The sequence below is a fragment of the Aspergillus tanneri genome (genome assembly GCF_003426965.1).
Source record: "Aspergillus tanneri strain NIH1004 chromosome Unknown AapTan_6_pilon_pilon_pilon, whole genome shotgun sequence".
Lineage (NCBI taxonomy): Eukaryota > Fungi > Ascomycota > Eurotiomycetes > Eurotiales > Aspergillaceae > Aspergillus > Aspergillus tanneri.
In genome coordinates this window covers 299,680-318,775 of record NW_022984633.1, presented here as the reverse complement: position 1 = coordinate 318,775, position 19,096 = coordinate 299,680, and the positions used below count along the sequence as shown (strand labels likewise).

The window sequence follows — 19,096 nt, the reverse complement described above, 5'->3', positions numbered from 1 at the left end:
CTTGGACACATGCAAATTTCCTAATACACATTACCAGTTCTCCATTGCAAAAGCACTCGTGTTGCTGATCAGCTTTACCTCACCCTTGGCAAAGCCATAGAGAGTTTCAATCAATCGGAATTAAACCTGACTGGTACGTGAAGGGTACCTAAAGAACTTCTTGTCTTATAACCAATTATTACTAGATAATGTCGCTAATCACCGACAGAGTCCTCAGGGGTCTTTGGGGTAGAGCCCAGGCGCAATCTTCGGACAAATTGTTTTCCGCTAAATTATGGTCTTACTTATGGAACAAACACCTCTTTGCTGCGAAGTAATGGGTTGTCCACTCGGAGACTCCTCCGGAGGGATGTGGCCGTGGACGGGTGGACATAATGATAGAATATTTTGATGAGATAGTAAATTAGCGGTTCTCGCCTTCCACGAGGCAAAAGCATTGAACGCGGGGCCTCAAGATGTCCAAGATGCCGAGCGCCAAGCGTTCAACGCTTGTATGAAATATCTCGGAGAACACCCTAAGCTGCAATTTGTATATGCTTTCACATTATTTGGCACAAAAGGCAGAGCATGGCAGTGCCCTCGAGAGGATATTTACCTTTCCCCCTTGTTCGGCTCAGAGGATTTGGCTAAGCATGCTCAGGACGTTGAGCTACACTCCTCAGAGGCCCGGCTAATCAGACAAGCCGTCCAAATGATGAAGGATGTACCGCCGTCTAAATAAAATATAGAAGCTTATCTGCTGCATTTCAGAGTCTAACGTATTTCGTGATATCGATTCTCAGAATAAAAAATTATTTTTTGGGTCTCTACCTAGTCATTATATGTGACTATTCTGTCACCAAGGTGGCTAAACCACCAAACAATAATTCCATCCTCTGGTAGCCTTTGCCATTTACTTCCCACCACATCAAGTTTAGTGTCATATCTACCACTTCGGATACCATTAATATAATTTTATTTATCAGCAACGACGTTCTCGACGTACATAGGCCCAAAGGTCTCCTGGCTAAGATCGTGGTCCCATAGTACCTGTCCAACCGATTTAATATGTTCATCGCTGTAAATTAGCAGAAGGCCCAGACATGGATAGTGTGACTGTTCTTTATCCCTGCATACATGTACCTTCACAAGGCCTTTAAGTGACGCCTTTGGCATGTACCAAGTACTGGCTATCGACCCTCGACCGGGAGGGACTGCTGGGGGTTCAAAGCGTGTATCCATAGGTGGAGGCTCCGATGGCCCAACATCATATTGGTCATTGCAGGTAACTCCAACTTCGGAAATGTACTTCGTGGCTGGACCTAATCCATCATTAAAAATCCCCGAAATAGCACCATCACCATCCCTGACGAAAGGGAGATACTCGTATTGATCGATAGTCTGGAAATTGAGATCCGAATGTGACGGTCCTCCCTAGTGAAGTTTGGAGCTTACTGGTGAGTCATGGATGAGGAACGAGGAAAGAGCGGCTTACTACCAAGGTAGGGTTGGAGGCTGGCCCACGACAAATCCTAAACTTCCGGATCCAAGCCGCTTTAATATGTCCATGTCCATTGAACGGGAAATAAATCCAGTGCTTATGGCTGTTACTTATACGTCAATTCATCAAATCGATGAACTCTCTAAATGCTTTCGTTATCTGAGAAACCGTGGATCCCAACAGTCTTAACGTTGGCACAGCAGACGACACCTCGGATGCGGGAATCGATTTTCAAATAGTCAGCGAGATTTACATCGGGCTTGGTAGAAATTCCATGGGTGAAATTGGGGCGGGAAAGGAGAGCTCTAGGCCTTATATGTAGATAGACTACTAATTGAGGCGAGCTGAATGCATCTCCTGAAAAGGCCCTGCTTGTGTTAGCTTCTACTCCTATACTACTATTGGGCAACTATACATCACGGCTCACATGGATCTCCAAACGAGTATCTCTCGCGTCCAGAATCTCATACCATGGCGACCCATCCGATGTGGGATTCGACTTATGATCAACGAATTGTATCCCACGTATGCCGATACAGTAGACTGACAGAATAATTTTGCAAGTATTACCAGGTAGCTTGATACGGCATTGTTCGGAAGTGCTTGTTGATTCGAGTGGTTTGTGCTTGTCGACAAAGGCGAGCACGAGGTATCCCAGAGCTTTACAAGGAGCGTGGTAGATAAGGGCCACCTGTAGTATGTAATTGGCTTACTTTTCAACCTAGCTATTAAGATCCCCTTAGGAAAAACTATGAAGTTCAAAAAAAAAAAAAAAAAAAAAAAAAAAAAAAAAAAAAAAGGCCCTCTTCCAATATAACTTCTATTATCCTCGGCTCACCCATGCCCAAGCGGGGTCGCAAACTTGGGCGAACTGGAAAGGACCAAACTCCGTCTCGGAGCAGCTGTTGTCACGTCATAATTTGGTTACTGCAAAGGAGATCTCTGCCAGCCTTTTTTTGATACTGCTGTCCTGATTCGGTCCATTTGCCTGGCACACCGGCCTATTGATTCCAGCGACCCTCCTATTAATGATTTGTTCGACCAAAGTGGGTCAATATTACCCATTATTCAGCATCCGCTCGGTCCGACTTTATCCCTTTGTTTTTTGTCGGTCAGCTAAATACGCGTATGAGCTAGTATCAACGATCATAATCATAATATGGATCTGCAGTGACGAATGAGGTCTCTAAGGTCTCTAAGTATCTGAATCCATCTGGCAGAGCTGGATAAAAAAGGTGAAAAACAAAGGAATAAAGTCGGACCGAGCGGATGCTGAATAATGGGTAATATCATAGAAACCGGTGCCCCCTTCCAAAGTTGTGCCACAGCCCAGAGTAGAATATATGACATCTCGGCCGTAAATATATTTTTGAAATATCATCGTTGGAAAAAAAAAAAAAAGACATTGCTGTCTATGTTAAAATCTTTGTAGGATTACGAAACTATAAATATGCCTCACAATCAAGGCGCTATTTTTGCTATCAAGAATCCACTAGGATTTTGCTAGTTTAATTTAGCCTTTTGGACAATATAAACGGCACAAACGTATGCACGCTAATTTATCGTGAAGTTTTCCTGGACCGAAAAATAAGAAGTGTGGAGTACAACGCGTTGATAAAACCGACCCTTTAGCCAAAACGGCAGTCTATTAGTGCAGCCAGCTGTGAGTTTATTTACTACAATGGACAAGGGTTAGAGCAAAGGCAGCTTCAGGATTTTAGATACCATCTTATTCCAAGAAGAGTAACTACGAATGGGCTCACATAAACTGTTTTTTACGGTCAATCTGGGATTGCCTCAGAGTGGATAGCTGGGTCATGATTTACCACCTATTAGAAACGTCATTGACTTGCACCCTGTGTGGCATTGGATGTAGTATTTACGGAGTATCTGTATATTTCATGGAATTATCCGCTACACATTGTATGCATAACAGGCATAAATTTACGCATAGCTTTAAGCTTATCTGTAACTGTGGAAAGCATTACAAAATGGGAAAGGATCAACTTAGTGGATCTGGGGATCGGTCAAACGTTACACGGCTCGGAGATCAAGCTACCGCCCTGATGCTTTGGTGGGGGAGTTCCGACGGTGACGAGGCGAGGAACTTCCGATCTCCAGCAATAAAGTTCATACAACTGGAGCAAATGAAACACAGATAGAGCTATCTCCCCTGTTTACAATCTCCGCACAATAATCTCTGGATTTTTGCCCCATGTCAAAATCGTGGTCCACGGTAAAGCTAGGGGTTATGATCACTAATCCGTCTCAAGGTTCATGAGTCCATTCTAGGATAGCATGCCGAACTTGTGGATTACACCACTAGTGTTCCCGGGTTGTGAGTATCCATTTTTGAGCAGCAAGGAACCTTATACACGCAAGTTTGCAGGACAGCAGTAAAACAGAGAAAATATAATGAGGGTGGTTTGGTGACAATCGTACTAAACTCGGAACGTATCGGGTGAACGGACGCCCACTATAGAAGCTGCCATTGGGTTAGACGAATCGTTACACAAATTTGGGTTCGCGTAATACGTCATGGCTAAATAACTGGAAAAATTAGCTAGCACATTCTAGCCATGGGCAAATAGAAACTGAGTCGACGAATTAAGGTATTGACGCGAGTCGCTTTAGGAATTATTTCCGCACGCCCCCAAGCAGTCCTCTGTCGTAGAGTTTACCACGCAGCCACCGTGGCTGATTCAGCTTGGAACTATTTTACCGCACCTTGCCGGCAGGAAAGATAGGACCAACGAGGCCTTCGGCTGCGTACAGTACATTGTTCATTTAGTTCTTCTATCCTGCAATTGCCTAGACCACTTCTTTCAATATGGAGCCCGGCCGTTTGATCGAGCTTGCTGCCACCATCAGTGATGCTGCAGCTCACATCGATGAGTTCCTAAAGTCGCGGAATCTTCCATACCCGTCCTTCGAGCCAAATGCCCCTCTCTCTCTGCCCGAGGAGCTGGGTGATGCTCGGGATGCAGTATTGGATGGGACATCGGAGCTTTACGACTTGCTTGTTGGACAAGTAGAAGCGTTCGTTGCAGGATCAGTAAGTTGGGGAACCCCTGGAGCAAATGATTCCATCCACCGCTTACTAGTCGATGCAGCCAGGGAACATGATGAGTCTAAATGTGATTCGCCGGTTCGATATCGCCAATTCTTTCGCGCCGGACGAGGAAATGACCTTTGCCCAAATCGCTGAGCTCACTGGACTGAGCGAGGTAACAGTTAGGCATGTACTCCGCCATGCTATGACGCTTCGGGTATTTCGAGAGCCCCGAAAAGGGGTTGTGGCGCACACAGCGCGCTCGGTACTCATGCGAAACACTGATAGAGCCAATTTCATAGCTGTTAGCATCGAGGAGATTTCCCTTGCCAGTCTTCTGGTAGGTGCCCTGACAAGAACTAATCCTCCTTCCCTTTTTTTTGGGGGGCGGGTGTGGGGGAAGGATTTACAAGAAATAAGTCGCAGCTAACAGGTCCAGACTGCGGAGGCTTTTGCAAGGTGGCCGACATCAGAAGAACCAAATCAGACCGTGAGTTATGCTTCCAATGGACTGGGAAATGTGGTTTATGGGCGACGGTTAAGGCTAAGATTTCACAACTTTTGCCCAGGGCTTCTCTCTCGCACATGGTACGGACCGGTCCGCGTATGAGATCCTGCAAGATGACCCTGCTCGCGCAGTTCGCTTTGCCAGCGCCATGAGCATTTTCACCTCTGGGAAAGGCTACGCTGCGTCTCACGTGGTGCATGGATATGACTGGGGCAGTTTGGGTGCTGGGTCTGTAGTTGATATTGGTGGTTCCCGGGGGCATATTGCTGTGGCTATTGCCTCCCAGTTCCCGTCCTTGACGTTCATAGTGCAAGACCTCCCCAGCACAGTGGCCGGTGCAGAGGCAGAGCTGCCACCGGAAATGGCAAGACGGGTGACGTTCATGGCCCACGATTTCTTTGAAAGCCAGCCCATCGTTGCAGATGCATATTTTCTGCGCTGGATATTTCACAATTGGTCCGACAAATACTGTACCAAGCTTCTGCGAGCCTTGATTCCAGCATTGCGGCCTGGGACCCGAGTGATTGTCAACGATATCTGCCTACCTGAGCCAGGAAGCATTGCCCTTTGTAAAGAAAAAGAGCTCAGGTATGCTTGGTCCTACCACTGTGGCTTACGTGTCTCACTAACCGACAATTTAAGGATCATGAATCTGAGCATGATGAGCGTGTTTAACGCCCGGGAACGCGATGCTGACGAATGGCGCGACTTATTCCATCGTGCAGACCCACGATTCAGGTTCGTCGGAATACGGCAGCCACAGGGCTCTCATCTAGCCTTGATTGAGGTGGAATGGTCAGGGCAGGGGTAAACCAATGTCCATTCTACTGCTACATACAATCCCAGCAACTTCTTCCGCCTCTACTGCGTTCCATTCTCGTAAGGGAGCCCGCTCTCCTGTCTGGTAGCCCCGTAAATGCCAGTAATATCAGCCGTGGGTCCAGCAAAAGCTTCAACCGCCTTAAGATGCTCGTGCGCAATCTCATAGAGCTTCACCGATGCTCCACACTTTCTTGCCATGTCCAACACGCTCTCTGTCAGTGAAATTGCTTTGTGGACCTCGACCATGGGCTTAAGGGAGAGAAAAGAAAAGGAAGATATCGTCAGCAATAGGAACGACGCTCTTAGAACAGACAGGGAGTTGATCTCACCACACCCGTATGGTATTCTCCACTAACCATCCGGCGGTTGTAAACCGCGTGCGGTGGATTAGGAAACATGACATTCATCAACTTGCTCATATTCTTGGTTCCGAGGCCAGTTTTCTCGGCGAGCACGTTGACCTCTGCGACTGTCTCCATTGTTGCCATAATCAGAAAGTTGCCCATGAGCTTCAGCAGCGAGGAGGTTCCAAGCTCCTCCCCACTTAAGTCGACCACTGACCGGCAAACACTGGGCAAAAGATCTTAGAGACAACATAAGCTCGGGGGAAGAATTCGGCTTACACTCCTTCCAGATAGGGTCGGATTCGGTCTACCGATGCGGGATTGCCACTTGGGATACAGATAAGAGATCGTGTAGCTGCCATCGTGGGCTCACCCATCACTGCTCTTGTTAGAGCCATTATTTTCCTCCTGCGTCTGGAATGGGACATCTGACCTGGCATTGCCACGAACTCTCCACCCGCACTCAGAACGCGCTCAGCGATCGCATTTGTCTTTTCGGGGGGGATGGTGGAGCTGTCTACGAACAATTTCCCCTTGATATCCACCGACAGAATGCTCTCGAACGTGTGCATAACAGCCTCGTGATTTTCAAGGCACGACCAAACTATATCTGAGTTTGACACAGCCTCCTCGATCGTCTGAGCGACCTTGCAGGATCCGAGTTTGACACTATGCTCATCTGCTTTGCGCTTGGTACGGTTATAAAGAGTCAACGGTGCCTCCATATTCCCAAAGCGAACCAGGTTCGCCGTCATGGCCTGTAGAAACCCAGGTACAGTAAGTGGGCAGCTCTACGGCCGAGGGATCTCAAAATATGTGGCCTTCTTACCTGGCCCATTAGGCCTAAGCCCAGAAACGCAAGCCGTGGCGCCATTGTAGCGGATGATTTCAAGGACAAAGCGGAATATGACAAGAAAGATAAAATAACTGCTTTAGATTCTTTGCATACACTGCACTTGGGTTATTCTCGCCAAGGGGGAAAACGAAACTTATATAGAGTGTGGATATCAGAGCCAGGGTCGGGTGGGAATGTAAATTTCGACGACGCGTAGCAATTGGGTAAGTCCAGCTCTTCCGGTGTCCTACCATAGGGCACTCACTGGGAACAGACCCTGGAATTAGATCCTCAAGTTTTGGGCTTAATGGGCTTTGGTCGTCTAAAAGCTGCCTCGGCTGCTGCGTATCAAGACGAAAACCGAGAAAGGGATAACTAATCAACATATGGATATCAGAGAGTCATGGAGATGCAACAAGGGCCGGCCATAACTTTGGGAAATTTCAGGGCTACTATTGGTGATCTTTCCTTTTTGGTCGGCCGAACTGCTATCAGAACACTATTCCTACTGGACAACTTCACCCGAACAAAGACAAGACCAAAAAATAGGGTCTCAAATTTGACTGAACATGTGTCGTATTAATGGATATAGTTTGTTCCAATTTCCGCGCCAGCACACCACAGAAACTTTATCAGTTTATCGCTGCACTAGCTAATCCCGGACTTGAAACCAAGGGATTATGCCATTAGTTGCAGTGTTTCAGAAAGCAGTCATTCCCAGATATTAAGGTTCTCTCCTTCAACCGCTGTGGATCACATCCCGTAATCCCTCGTGGCAAAAGTTGGCTCGAGTGTATAGAAATTATGTTCAGCCTATTGATTATATAATTTTCTGGGAGCATTCGGCCCCTAACGTAACTGGTAAGCTATTCAGACCGAGCAGCCACGTGCTGTATTCCATATAAAATTGCACCTTTTGTTGCTCTCAAATTTTTACAACCAAAATGTTTCTGCATATATTAAGTTATAAAAATATAAAATATAGTATATAATCATTATATTTATTTTTTAAATATGTTCATTATGTTTTCCTATCTTTCAATGCCAGAAGAATAGAATACACAAAATGCAAATGAATTTATCATACCAAAGAATTCCTTAATTCTAGACGCTATCTATATATGTATGTAGAGTACATTATTAATATACTGTTTAAGTTTTAAGCTTTCATGATGCTTTGTGGTTGAGATATTGAAGTATCAAAAACTTCGAATTTATATGGAATACAGCAGGTGGCCGCTTGCATACCAGTTACGTTATCTATAAATGCTATCTATAGAGGGCGTAAACTCCACCTTGCCCTTTTGTTGGTAAATGGCTTAGTTGAACCAAATGCCGGAAACTATACTTTGGCTCAGGCCTCCCAAGTCATGACGATGGGCTGGCGCTAAAGATAGTGTCTTGCCCAAATTTCCATACTGTAGGTCCCATCCGAAATGATGCCGCTAATGTTTGAGCGCACCACCTAGGTATCGGTGCGATTAATAAACAGATGTGGCACAGATTGGCCAAATGTGGCCTTGTATTTGGTCATTTTATAAAGCTATTCCATTCCAGCTTGGGCTGCAGAGTCGCATTCTTCTACTGCCCTTACACTTGAACTCATGTCTTTCCAAAATCTTCAGTACCTCCTCGAAGCCGTTGCGGCGCACGAGAACAATGGCAATATCATTTCATACTCCCCTGGAAATATGGCCCAGCCCAAGTCATGTTCCTACCGTCGGCTGCTCGAGGTAGCCCGGAATGCTTGCCGGGCTCTTCGCTCCGCAGAAACGTTCCAGCCTGGTTCCGTGGTCCTACTACACTTCAGCAGTCACTGGGACAACATCGTCTGGTTCTGGGCTGTGTTATTTGCTGGTTGCGTTCCTGCAATGTCAACCGCTCTGTCAAACAGCTCTTCGCTTCGCATGTCTCACCTAGGGCACTTGTCAAGGACTCTTATGAACCCGTTATGTTTGACTAGCGGAGCACTCCTGCCGGAGTTTGGGGGACAAGACTCAATCCAACCCATTGCAGTCGAGTCACTTGATCCCGCGAAGGCTCTGAGAACCGAGCTGGGCGATATCTATAGGGAGTCTGGTCCGACCGATAGTGCCGTATTGATGCTCACGTCTGGAAGCACTGGGAATTGCAAAGCCGTCTCTCTCACCCATGGTCAAATCCTTTTCGCCATCGCGGGAAAATTATCGGTTGTCATTCTGCCAGAGGAGGGCTCCTTCTTGAACTGGATCGGCCTGGACCATGTCGCCGGGCTTATTGAAATCCATCTCCAGGCGATGTACGCTCGCAAGGACCAGATACATGCTCCAACAAGGGATATTTTGTCAAATCCGGCCGAGTTCCTCCACCTGATTGACAGGCACCGCGTCTCCAGAACATTTGCTCCCAACTTCTTCCTTGCCAGAATCCGCGCGGTCCTCCAGGACAAGTCCAATACGGCCAACGAACATAGCTGGGATCTCTGCTCCCTGCGGTTTATCGCATCTGGCGGGGAGGCGAACGTTACCAAAACCTGTGTCGACGTATCGGATCTTCTCGAACAATATGGTGCTGCCAAGAACGTCATTGTGCCCGGATTTGGGATGACCGAGACTTGCGCAGGAGCAATATTCAATACCCACTGCCCCCAGTACGACGTCGAGAAATCGCTGGAGTTTACCTCCGTGGGCCTCTGCATGCCCGGTATCAGGATGAGGATTACCGACGGCTCTGGGGGCCTCATATTGCCCCCTGGCATGATTGGCAACCTTGAAGTGACGGGGCCAGTCGTCTGCCAAAAATATTTCAACGATCCCACGGCCACTGCCAATTCCTTCACCAGTGATGGATGGTTCAAAACAGGGGACAGGGGTATGACTGACGAGACAGGCTTTCTCACACTGATGGGTCGCGCCAAAGAAACCATGATCGTAAATGGAATCAAGTACAATCCGCAGGAAATCGAGAGTGCACTGGACGAATCGAAAATCCCGGGTACCACTCCGAGCTTCAACTGCTGTTTCTCTTCCTTTCGCCCTGAAGGGGAAACGGAAGTGGTGTGCCTGGCATATTTGCCGACCTATGCGCCGGAGGATATCGTCTCGCGAGTACAGACGGCGGATGCCATTGCAAAGGTCGTCATGATTACCACGGGATCGCGACCCGAAATTTTGCCGCTGGACAAAACTCGACTCCAGAAGTCGGCGCTAGGCAAGCTATCGCGTGCCAAAATCAAACAGGCCTATGAGCAAGGTGATTACCAGGAATATCAAAGGGTGAACAGCGAACAGATTAAGAGCCACCGCGCAGCCACTGGAGCGAGTCCTAAAGATGAGCTAGAACAAAAGATGCTCACCATCTTCGTCCACTCTTTGGGAGTTACAGAACTGGGGTTCGACGTAGAGACCCCCGTTTTCGACATGGGGATTACTTCCATCGAATTGATTAAGCTCAAGAAAGACCTTGAAGACCATCTCCAGCTCACGCGAGAAATCCCAATGGTGGCTTTGATGTCAAACTCAACCGTCCGAGAACTGGCCAACGCTCTCCGTGAGCTCCAAGCCCCTCACCATTACAACCCGGTGGTGACACTTCAGAGTCAAGGCAACAAGACCCCCCTCTGGCTTATCCATCCTGGCGTTGGTGAAGTCCTTGTTTTCCTCAACTTGGCAAAATTCATGGTCGATCGCCCAGTGTATGCTCTTCGGGCGCGTGGCTTTAACGAGGGAGAAGACCCATTCGGGACGATCCCGGAAGTTGTCACCACATACCACGCGGCTATTAAAATGCGACAACCCAAAGGACCGTACGCGTTGGCTGGTTATTCGTACGGTTCCATGCTGGCTTTTGAGGTGGGCAAGGTGCTCGAGCAAAAGGGGGACGAGGTCCGTTTCCTGGGCTCGTTTAACCTTCCACCACATATCAAGACGCGCATGCGCCAGCTTGACTGGAAAGAATGTCTTCTCCATCTCTCGTACTTCCTGGACCTGATGACCGAGGAGCATGCAAGGGAACTCGCTGCCGAACTAGAGGGAGCAACCAGGGATGAAACCCTTGCCAAGGTGATGGAAGATGCAAACCAGGACCGCCTTGCGGAACTGGCCATTTCGCAGTCGGCACTGGCCAAGTGGGCCGGCCTGGCATTTGCTCTGCAGAGCATGGCAGTAGACTATGACCCCACCGGTTCGATTGCAGGAATTGATATCTTCTATTGTACCCCACTTGCGGTGGTTGCGGCCTCGAAGGAGCAGTGGCGCGATGAGCATCTGAGCAAGTGGGACCACTTTACCCGGACTGAGCCGAGATTTCACGAGGTTGGAGGGGCTCACTATACCATGCTAGGACCGGAACATGTTCTCAGATTCCAGAAGACGCTGCGGGGAGCGTTGAGTGCCAGAGGACTCTGAGAATGCAAAGGGATCGCCAGCGTACATTCAGTTTTTGTGTGCTGGGGAGCTTCAAGTCCCACCACGACGAGCCCACTTCTTTATGGTTCACATATCCGACAGATTTTGACATATGCGCATTCGCATTCATAATTCCCAATCTCTACGAATACCGACCTTACCAGGAATTGGAAGTCTGCCATTGCTCCCAACAATATCAGTCCGGGAAGGAATCAAGGAATGACCGGACTTGTTTTATGCCGGACTTGTTTTACACCTATTTTCGAATGTGAAGGCTACTTAAAAAATATAACGCAATAGATGTTAGTAACAGTGGATAGAGTTTTTAATATATTAAGTAACAAATAACTTAGCATTTTCTATTATTATTATGTGTGGGGGGAATTACAGGACTAAATCCCCTAGCTACCTTTTGGCCCAGTAATAACTAAAAATAAGTACATAATCTGTAAAGGGCGCTCGCTCTTTCAAAGTATGAAAAAGATTTTTAAAAAAATTTAGTGCTGTATATGGGCTTGTTAATAACCTAGTTTAGGCAATAACTAACTACCAACACGCCACTTTACCTAACGGATCAACAATCTGTAAGACCTAAGCAGTGCACCGCGTGGGTAATAAGTGCAAGATTGGTGTCGTTAGGCGTGTCCTTGTTGGCAGATTCATTGTACCAACCACTCAGAATCCCATAGTTGATATTTCCCTCCAGCTGCTCATGGCCCGATTGAGAACCGATTGAAATGCTCCGGGACGCTTTAATGGGTATCTATCATGGGCAGAAAACGGACATGATCTCGAAGGAACCATGAAAATATTCCTCAGCCAGCAGTTGTTGTGTTGCTACTTTAGAATCGCCCAGCGTAAGCACCTGGCTGTTGCCTACGATACGATATCCATCCGTTGGGATTTACGTCAGGAAACGTCAGAATCAACCGCATAAGCACGATTCTGTACCCCAGTTGAGTTCGTTTAGTCCGGGAGACTTACTGCAAGAAAATAACATTGTAAAGTGGATAAACACCTCCGTCCTTTTACGCTTTAGGAGTGGGTGTCTAAGAAGTCCAAGATTATGTAGCAACTATTAAAGTCTGACAAGAAAAGCAGGAGTATCGGCGTGTAATATTAAACGACATGTGCTCAAGTGTCGCAGCTGTTTGCCAGTACATGTTCAGATGTAAGTAAATATTTGTAAACTTAAAATTATAGATTTCTTCTGGGCATAGCACTATATAAGCAAAACTATATAACACTGAGTAAGACTTGAATCTTATCTGCCACTGTGCATTAGAAACCTGTAAGGGTGGAAAAAGCTGTACCAAAGCAGTGACCGAAATAAGCCATTCCATGCCAACGTGAAACAGACGAATATGGAGAAGGAGATGGAAATATGATAGCTAAGCAGATTAGACTACGCTATGGAGACTGACTACCCTTCGCCCTATTTTGAAATTCCGCAAATGTCCTCGCATCTACATTAACAGCAAATACCTCCCCCTGCCGACAGTGGCTCCAGTTTGTTCCTGCACCTTGTTTGCAGTAGAAGAACCGCGGCCTATCAGACGAAAATGTATAATCGAAAGGATGCAGGTTCGGCGTATTATCCGGGTTCGCATTGTTAAAGTCAGTGTCAATGTCTGTGCCGAACAGCTTCTCGCACGGATACTTGAAGGTGGACTCGGTGAGGGTGTGATTCACAGCACGGAAGTCGAAATGTACACGGCTTCCTTGAGCGACTTCAAGAGTGGGTGGATTGAACCCGAGGGATGTTCCGCCAACAATGACGGTTTGAATTGGAGCAGCAGGGCCAGGAGGTACTGTGGTTGTTGGTATGGCGGATGCCGGAGAGAAAATGGAGGTAAGAAGGATAAAGGCCAGTTTCATTTTGTCTGTAAAGTGACTAATTCAAGTCTATCTGAAGAGATACAGTTGAAGAAGGCTTGTCCTTCAGGTATACAGATCATAGCTGCTCTTTATATCTCTTTTCTTCTGTGTTATTATATGTAAATGGAAGGAGAGTGTGTATTGATAGAAGATTATTAGCCTCGTCCTAGCAGACCATCAAGCCAATTAGCTGACCGAACCCATTTCATAGACCTAATGTGTCCTGCAAACACGTAGCACTGTAAACGTAATGTAGCACAAGGCTACGAGTGCCACAGCTACATGGGGGTACCACGTGGTTGAGATTCAGGTCAGTCACGAGATATAGCACTGGGAGGACCGTATGCTCGAGCAATACATTATTGGTGCCCAGGTAACTTAAAAGTAAGGAGCATGGAAATAGCTCAGCAGTTGTGAAACAACATCTCCGGCTAGCTAGTAGGTGTATTGTGATCAGCATTGCTTTACGTTTCTGCTGTGTTCTCTACAATCTGTAGTATGCATAGACACGAGCTACATCAGCTCTGTGTAACAATGCGTCGTCATTGTTTCCCCTCCAACAGGTAATTGCATGGAATAACCGGCTGTACTTGAATTCCATTGGCTGAACCAAACCCATATGCTGCATTGAAGTGTCATGCTCTACAGTCCAATGTCTGATAGCCCAATACTATTACAGGAGAGGCCCGCAAATAGCTACTAATTATAAAGCGTCAAAGTTTTGATTCGAAGCTCAAATATAAATATAACCACTAGGATCCAGAATGGCATTTTACTATAGCACATTCGATGCACTTTTGCCTAAGGTCAGGTCACGGGGCGCCTTATTAAATATCCCGGCACTAAAAGCGCTTCATAGTTAACCAGACTTTAATAGACGAACATTAAGTATTTGTTATTTTATAGTTTACGATAAACTTTAGCGGGCTGGTGTCGTGGCGGCGAGTCACCAGGTAAGTCTGAAGAAACCTCGTGGAGATGGGTCCAGAGCCGCCCGACCAGGTTATACAAGGAATCGTGGGCTCAAAGCCCAAAGCTCGCTAAATGGCCAGGGTGGTCGAAAGGGATCCCGGCTAGAAACATGTGCTCAGCAGCGATTTATTCCTCCTCTGTGATAGGTGTGGCGGAGATACAATGTGTGATACGGCTTCGAAACCTGGAAGATGAAAAATGGGGATGTTAAGCAGTTTTGCTTTGGCTTAGACGCATCTTTCTGATGTGTCCTTGACAATGTTTTGCATGCCCCCGGCCCGTTTCTTAGATTCTAGTCGGGGTATTCGTCCATGACAATGCCTCAGACTCTCCAAAAGTAGATGTACCGGACCATCGAGGGACATGTTTTACACCACAGTAGTTTATACAGTAGGAGATGGGCGGAAGCATTCATGATCTTGCATTCGCTAGCCGGGACCGAGCATTTATTGGGGGCATTGTAAATCTACAGGACGCTTTTGGCTTGTTACCCTCCACTCAAAGCTCGATGTATAGGATTCAAGTTCGGTGACATCGGTGCCAAAGAGGCGTGCTCGGCAGAAATACGTTGTCAACGTGTTTATGTCCCTAAACTATCAGATAGCGTCAACTAAGGACATACATGAAAGACATCGAATTAGGGAGCAATTGGAAGTTTATGGCCTGATGGGTGTTGTCAAGAAAATCAAGGTAGTCGTTAGTGATATGGTGATGCTGCAGAAACAAATCGAGATAAATGATGACGACAAGGCAAATGGCATCTAGAGATAGGGATTGACATTGATACTATCTATAGTAGCCAGCCTTCATGAAAATTAAATAGTATGACTCGGTCATCCAGAGAGGAACTTATTACGGCAAAATACATATGTTGGCAGTAACTACGTCTCGCCTAGGTAAATATATGCCACACACTAAATATTATTTCCTCGCCAGAACTCAACCTCTTGGCTTAATTCAAGCTTCATCACACTTTACATCTCACAACATCCATGGAAGGACAGAACCTACTTGACCCAAGAGCATCACATGCGGTGAAAATAACAACACCGTATTGCGTGCCTCCCCATCAGCAAGAAGTTGCTAAGAATCATGACTAATTCCGGCTATGAGATATTTCCTTGGGAATATAATCCACCTAACTAAGCTGTACTTAGCAATCTATAAACATCTAACCGTCTAGGGTGAACTCTTGCCCAATCAAGAGCTATTCAGAGTAACGGGTACGAGCTATGACTCATAGAGATCCATGCTATTAGTTAATTATAAAGACGGAAAATACCCCACAAACCACTTGTACCCAACGAGTCTGCATTGTACTGTATGTGTACGCATGGCGACCGATCTCAACGCCGAAGCTATTGAATCATGGGACGCCAACGCCACCTTCTGGGATGCGAGGATGGGTACAACGGGCAATAAATGGTACCAGAAACTCGAGGTACCCGTTCTTGAAAAGTTGGCCCGCGTAAGCCCGGGGACTTACGCCCTGGATCTCGCGACCGGTAACGGATTGGTCGCTCGATGGTTGGCCAAACAGGGCGCCCATGTGCTCGCGACGGATGTGAGCCCGAAAATGATCGAAATCGCAGCAGGATACCAGTCCAGTACTGGGGACAGTTATCCCGAAATCACGTATAAATTGCTGGACTTGACGAACCCTGATCCTGTGGCATGGAAAGATGTGCTCTCTGCTGCGGAGAAGGTAGAGAAAGATATCTCAATTTCCGTTTCATCGATGCAATCTTGTATGCTGTAAACTGAAGCAGAAGAGCTGACACGAGCAACCTTCAGATCGGTGGCTTTGAAATTGTTACGATGAATATGGCCGCTATGGACATATCAACGCTAGACCCGTTGGCCAAAATGTTGTCAACCTTGCTTCGTCCTGGGGGGAGGTAAGTCCAACACCACATTTATGATTTATTGGGCATCTATATTGGTACTTCAGCTGTGGAAGAAGTTCCTGGAACTTCATGAATTCATAATATCTTAATTATTAGATTCGTTGTCAACACCCTCCACCCCATTTTCCACACCAGCGCCGGTTCGCGCAAGATCGAACTACAAATCAACAAAGACAATGGGTACACCGAACCAGTCTACTCATTCAGCTTGACGCATTACATGAGTAAACCGCCGGCATTCGGGGTAGCGATTGAAGGACAGCCTCAACTACAGGTGGGCATCGCCCTTTCGCCAGAGCTTATATTAGCAGCATATTAGGTGGTCTAATTAAATAAGTAGGTCTACTGGCATCGCCCCCTACATGAACTATTCCGCCCTTTTTTCCAAGTCGGACTAGTCCTCGATGCGTTGGAAGAGCCGACGTTTCCCGCGGCTGAGCCAGGGAGGAAGTTGACGGTGGACGCGGATGAGAATTTTCGGGAGATGCCCCCCGTTATGGGGTTTCGGATGAGACGATTGGGGTAGATCTATGTTTAGGCAAGCGTCCAGAAGAATCCCATGGCAGGGATCATACATCTAATGCTATATCACACAAGACTCGTGAATAATTCAGATTATGATCATAGTCTGATAGCCTCTTCTATTATCAAGGTCCAGTACATACAAAAAAGCGGTGTAAACAGGTCTTCCAGTCCTCAGATATATTTAAGCAATATATACCCAGAAAAATGATAAATACAGTCTTGACGACCTCGAATAGTATATTAAGCTGTCCTATTGATGGTATTAGGTCCAGCTGCCAGTGAGTTTGACAACTCTTTCAGCTGCCTTTTCAAAATCCGTCTCTGTTTGTAAATCTAGGCCTGATGTAGCAATCTATAATGCACTTCAGTCAGAGACACGATCCCATCGAGGGCATATAGACAGTAACCTACAATTTCCAGTGCCTCGTCACAGTTTGTCCCCTGGAACCGGACAACTACAGGAGCTCGGAAGCCTCCCATTGCAGATGCTGCTTCAACAATGGATCTTGCAATCATATCACAGCGAACAATCCCTAGGGTCTGATTAGCACGCTCTTTTGTCGTCAAAGTGCAGTACACATACCGCCGAAGATATTGATAAGAATTCCCTTAAGACGGGGATCCCTGTTTAGAATTTCAAAGGCTTTCAGTAGTGTCTTAGTGGTAGCCTTCCCTCCAATATCCAGGAAGTTAGCACTCTTCCCGCCATGGATATTGATTAAATCGTTCGTCGCCATTGCCAGACCAGCGCCGTTAACAATGTTGCCGATATTCCCATCTAGTCGGATATAAATAAGTCCATGCTTGGCGGCCTCATACTCCTCGTCCGAATCCAGTGACCGTTCTTCAAGGCTAAAGAGCTCCTGCTGACGGAACCGAGCGGAATTGTCAAACTCGAATTTTGCATCTAAGCAAATAAATTCCCCGTCGGGTGTTCGCGCCAGTGGATTTAGTTCAAGAAGTATGGCATCCTTTTCAGTAAAGAGCGTTATCATTTGCCGGATAACGTGCTCAATCGTAGCCATTTCAGTGGCAGAAAACCCCAATTGCTCCTTTATATCAGCAATAACACCGGCACTAATACCGGTAGACAGAGAAAACCAGAACTTGTGTAGTTTGTCAATATTAGATTCAATATTGACACCACCCTCGTTCGATATGAGGATGACGGGACAGTATCTCTGACGGTCAAACGTCAAGCAGAGGTAAAATTCCTGTGCAATATCCACAGCTTTGTAGATGTAGAGTTTCTTAACAAGTAGACCTTTGGGTGGCGTTTGCTTCGTTGTCAGATAGTGACCGAGCATCTGGGAAGAGTTCTCAAACGCTTCTTCTGACCTAGAAATTCCATCCTGAGGTCAATGATGAAACAAGAGTACCTCGTCGTATAGACTTACGTTGATACAATCCGAACGCCACTCTTGCCGTCGCTATCGAACTTCCCTTTACCACGGCCCCCGGCTAGAATTTGGGACTTCAGCATGGACGGGGCACCTGTTCATCTTATTAGATAGTACTTTACCAGACCGATCGATAGTCGCCCAATACGCTCTTCCCTTCCCTAATCTACAAATTTTGATGGCAAGCTCACCTATCCCTGACACCACGGAGTGGGCATCCAGTGGATTTGCCACAACAAATCCACGAGGTACTGGGATGCCATACTGGCCTAGGTAAGCACTCTCCAATCCATCAATAAAGAGAATCTCACCTGTTGAAGTAGCTTGTGGGAATGATGTTCAAGAATAGTCAGATTTCGTATTTGTTGCGTGATAGTTCTACGGCTCTATAGTCTATTGTAAGAATAGATATCCAATCCAGGGAGGAAATACGTACATCTCGGACCAGATGTGTAAGTTGAGGACAGCGAAACATTATGGGTTGTATTCGTCCTGGCTTGTTACATCCCGACCCCAAATTAAGTTAGATTCACTTAATACAATATACACAGACAAAGGCGTTGCTCAAGATTAGATGACTGTCTTTGACAAGTAGGCCTGGACGTGAACAATAGCTTGGAGGTTGAAGGTGAGGTGCGACATCAGAATAAGGGCCACTGGTCCGTTAGCCTATTAGGGATTATATGTTGTCTGTTAGAGTTTCACGCGATGGTGCATTCTAAAGGGATTTGGCTTATTTCCACCCACCGTATACCATATTTGTTGTCTTATGACCACCCCAGCATATAGGGTAGTGGTATCGAGGACGGAAGCGTGGCAATATGACAACAGACCATGGTTCCAACTCCAACATGACGTCGAGCATTTTCAGGCGACCCATATCACCCATTCAGATAATTCGCAATGTCAGTTTCACTGCTAAAGATACATAACAGAGTTTGGCATGACCTCAACGCAAAGCATACAATCATGTATTGTCATGTGATCT

At 46.6% G+C, this 19,096-nt stretch overlaps 6 protein-coding genes across 6 annotated transcripts; 3 read left to right on the top strand and 3 right to left on the bottom strand.

Annotated features, from left to right (window-relative positions):
* Positions 1 to 4,310: 4,310 nt before the first annotated feature.
* ATNIH1004_008162 (uncharacterized protein) lies at positions 4,311 to 5,851 on the top strand (the record flags this gene model as incomplete). The annotated part of the gene is made up of 5 exons (XM_033572775.1): positions 4,311 to 4,535; positions 4,585 to 4,872; positions 4,972 to 5,022; positions 5,102 to 5,628; positions 5,683 to 5,851. The coding sequence occupies 5 exons, from the start codon at positions 4,311 to 4,313 to the stop codon at positions 5,849 to 5,851; spliced, it is 1,260 nt and encodes a 419-aa protein (XP_033423327.1).
* A 50-nt stretch (positions 5,852 to 5,901) lies between these two features.
* ATNIH1004_008161 (NAD(P)-dependent oxidoreductase) lies at positions 5,902 to 7,044 on the bottom strand (the record flags this gene model as incomplete). Its single annotated transcript, XM_033572774.1, has 5 exons — positions 5,902 to 6,111; positions 6,192 to 6,432; positions 6,486 to 6,585; positions 6,640 to 6,964; positions 7,036 to 7,044. The coding sequence occupies 5 exons, from the start codon at positions 7,042 to 7,044 to the stop codon at positions 5,902 to 5,904; spliced, it is 885 nt and encodes a 294-aa protein (XP_033423326.1).
* Positions 7,045 to 8,645: 1,601 nt separating this feature from the next.
* Positions 8,646 to 11,426, top strand: ATNIH1004_008160 (Nonribosomal peptide synthetases (NRPS); the record flags this gene model as incomplete). Its single annotated transcript, XM_033572773.1, has 1 exon — positions 8,646 to 11,426. The coding sequence occupies one exon, from the start codon at positions 8,646 to 8,648 to the stop codon at positions 11,424 to 11,426; it is 2,781 nt and encodes a 926-aa protein (XP_033423325.1).
* Positions 11,427 to 12,836: 1,410 nt separating this feature from the next.
* ATNIH1004_008159 (uncharacterized protein) lies at positions 12,837 to 13,304 on the bottom strand (the record flags this gene model as incomplete). Its single annotated transcript, XM_033572772.1, has 1 exon — positions 12,837 to 13,304. The coding sequence occupies one exon, from the start codon at positions 13,302 to 13,304 to the stop codon at positions 12,837 to 12,839; it is 468 nt and encodes a 155-aa protein (XP_033423324.1).
* Positions 13,305 to 15,609: 2,305 nt separating this feature from the next.
* Positions 15,610 to 16,502, top strand: ATNIH1004_008158 (class I SAM-dependent methyltransferase; the record flags this gene model as incomplete). The annotated part of the gene is made up of 3 exons (XM_033572771.1): positions 15,610 to 16,005; positions 16,071 to 16,174; positions 16,280 to 16,502. 3 exons carry the CDS (start codon positions 15,610 to 15,612, stop codon positions 16,500 to 16,502), a joined length of 723 nt encoding a protein of 240 aa, XP_033423323.1.
* Positions 16,503 to 16,970: 468 nt separating this feature from the next.
* On the bottom strand, positions 16,971 to 18,191 carry ATNIH1004_008157 (succinate--CoA ligase subunit beta; the record flags this gene model as incomplete). Its single annotated transcript, XM_033572770.1, has 4 exons — positions 16,971 to 17,060; positions 17,120 to 17,241; positions 17,292 to 18,046; positions 18,106 to 18,191. 4 exons carry the CDS (start codon positions 18,189 to 18,191, stop codon positions 16,971 to 16,973), a joined length of 1,053 nt encoding a protein of 350 aa, XP_033423322.1.
* Between the last annotated feature and the right edge of the window lie 905 nt (positions 18,192 to 19,096).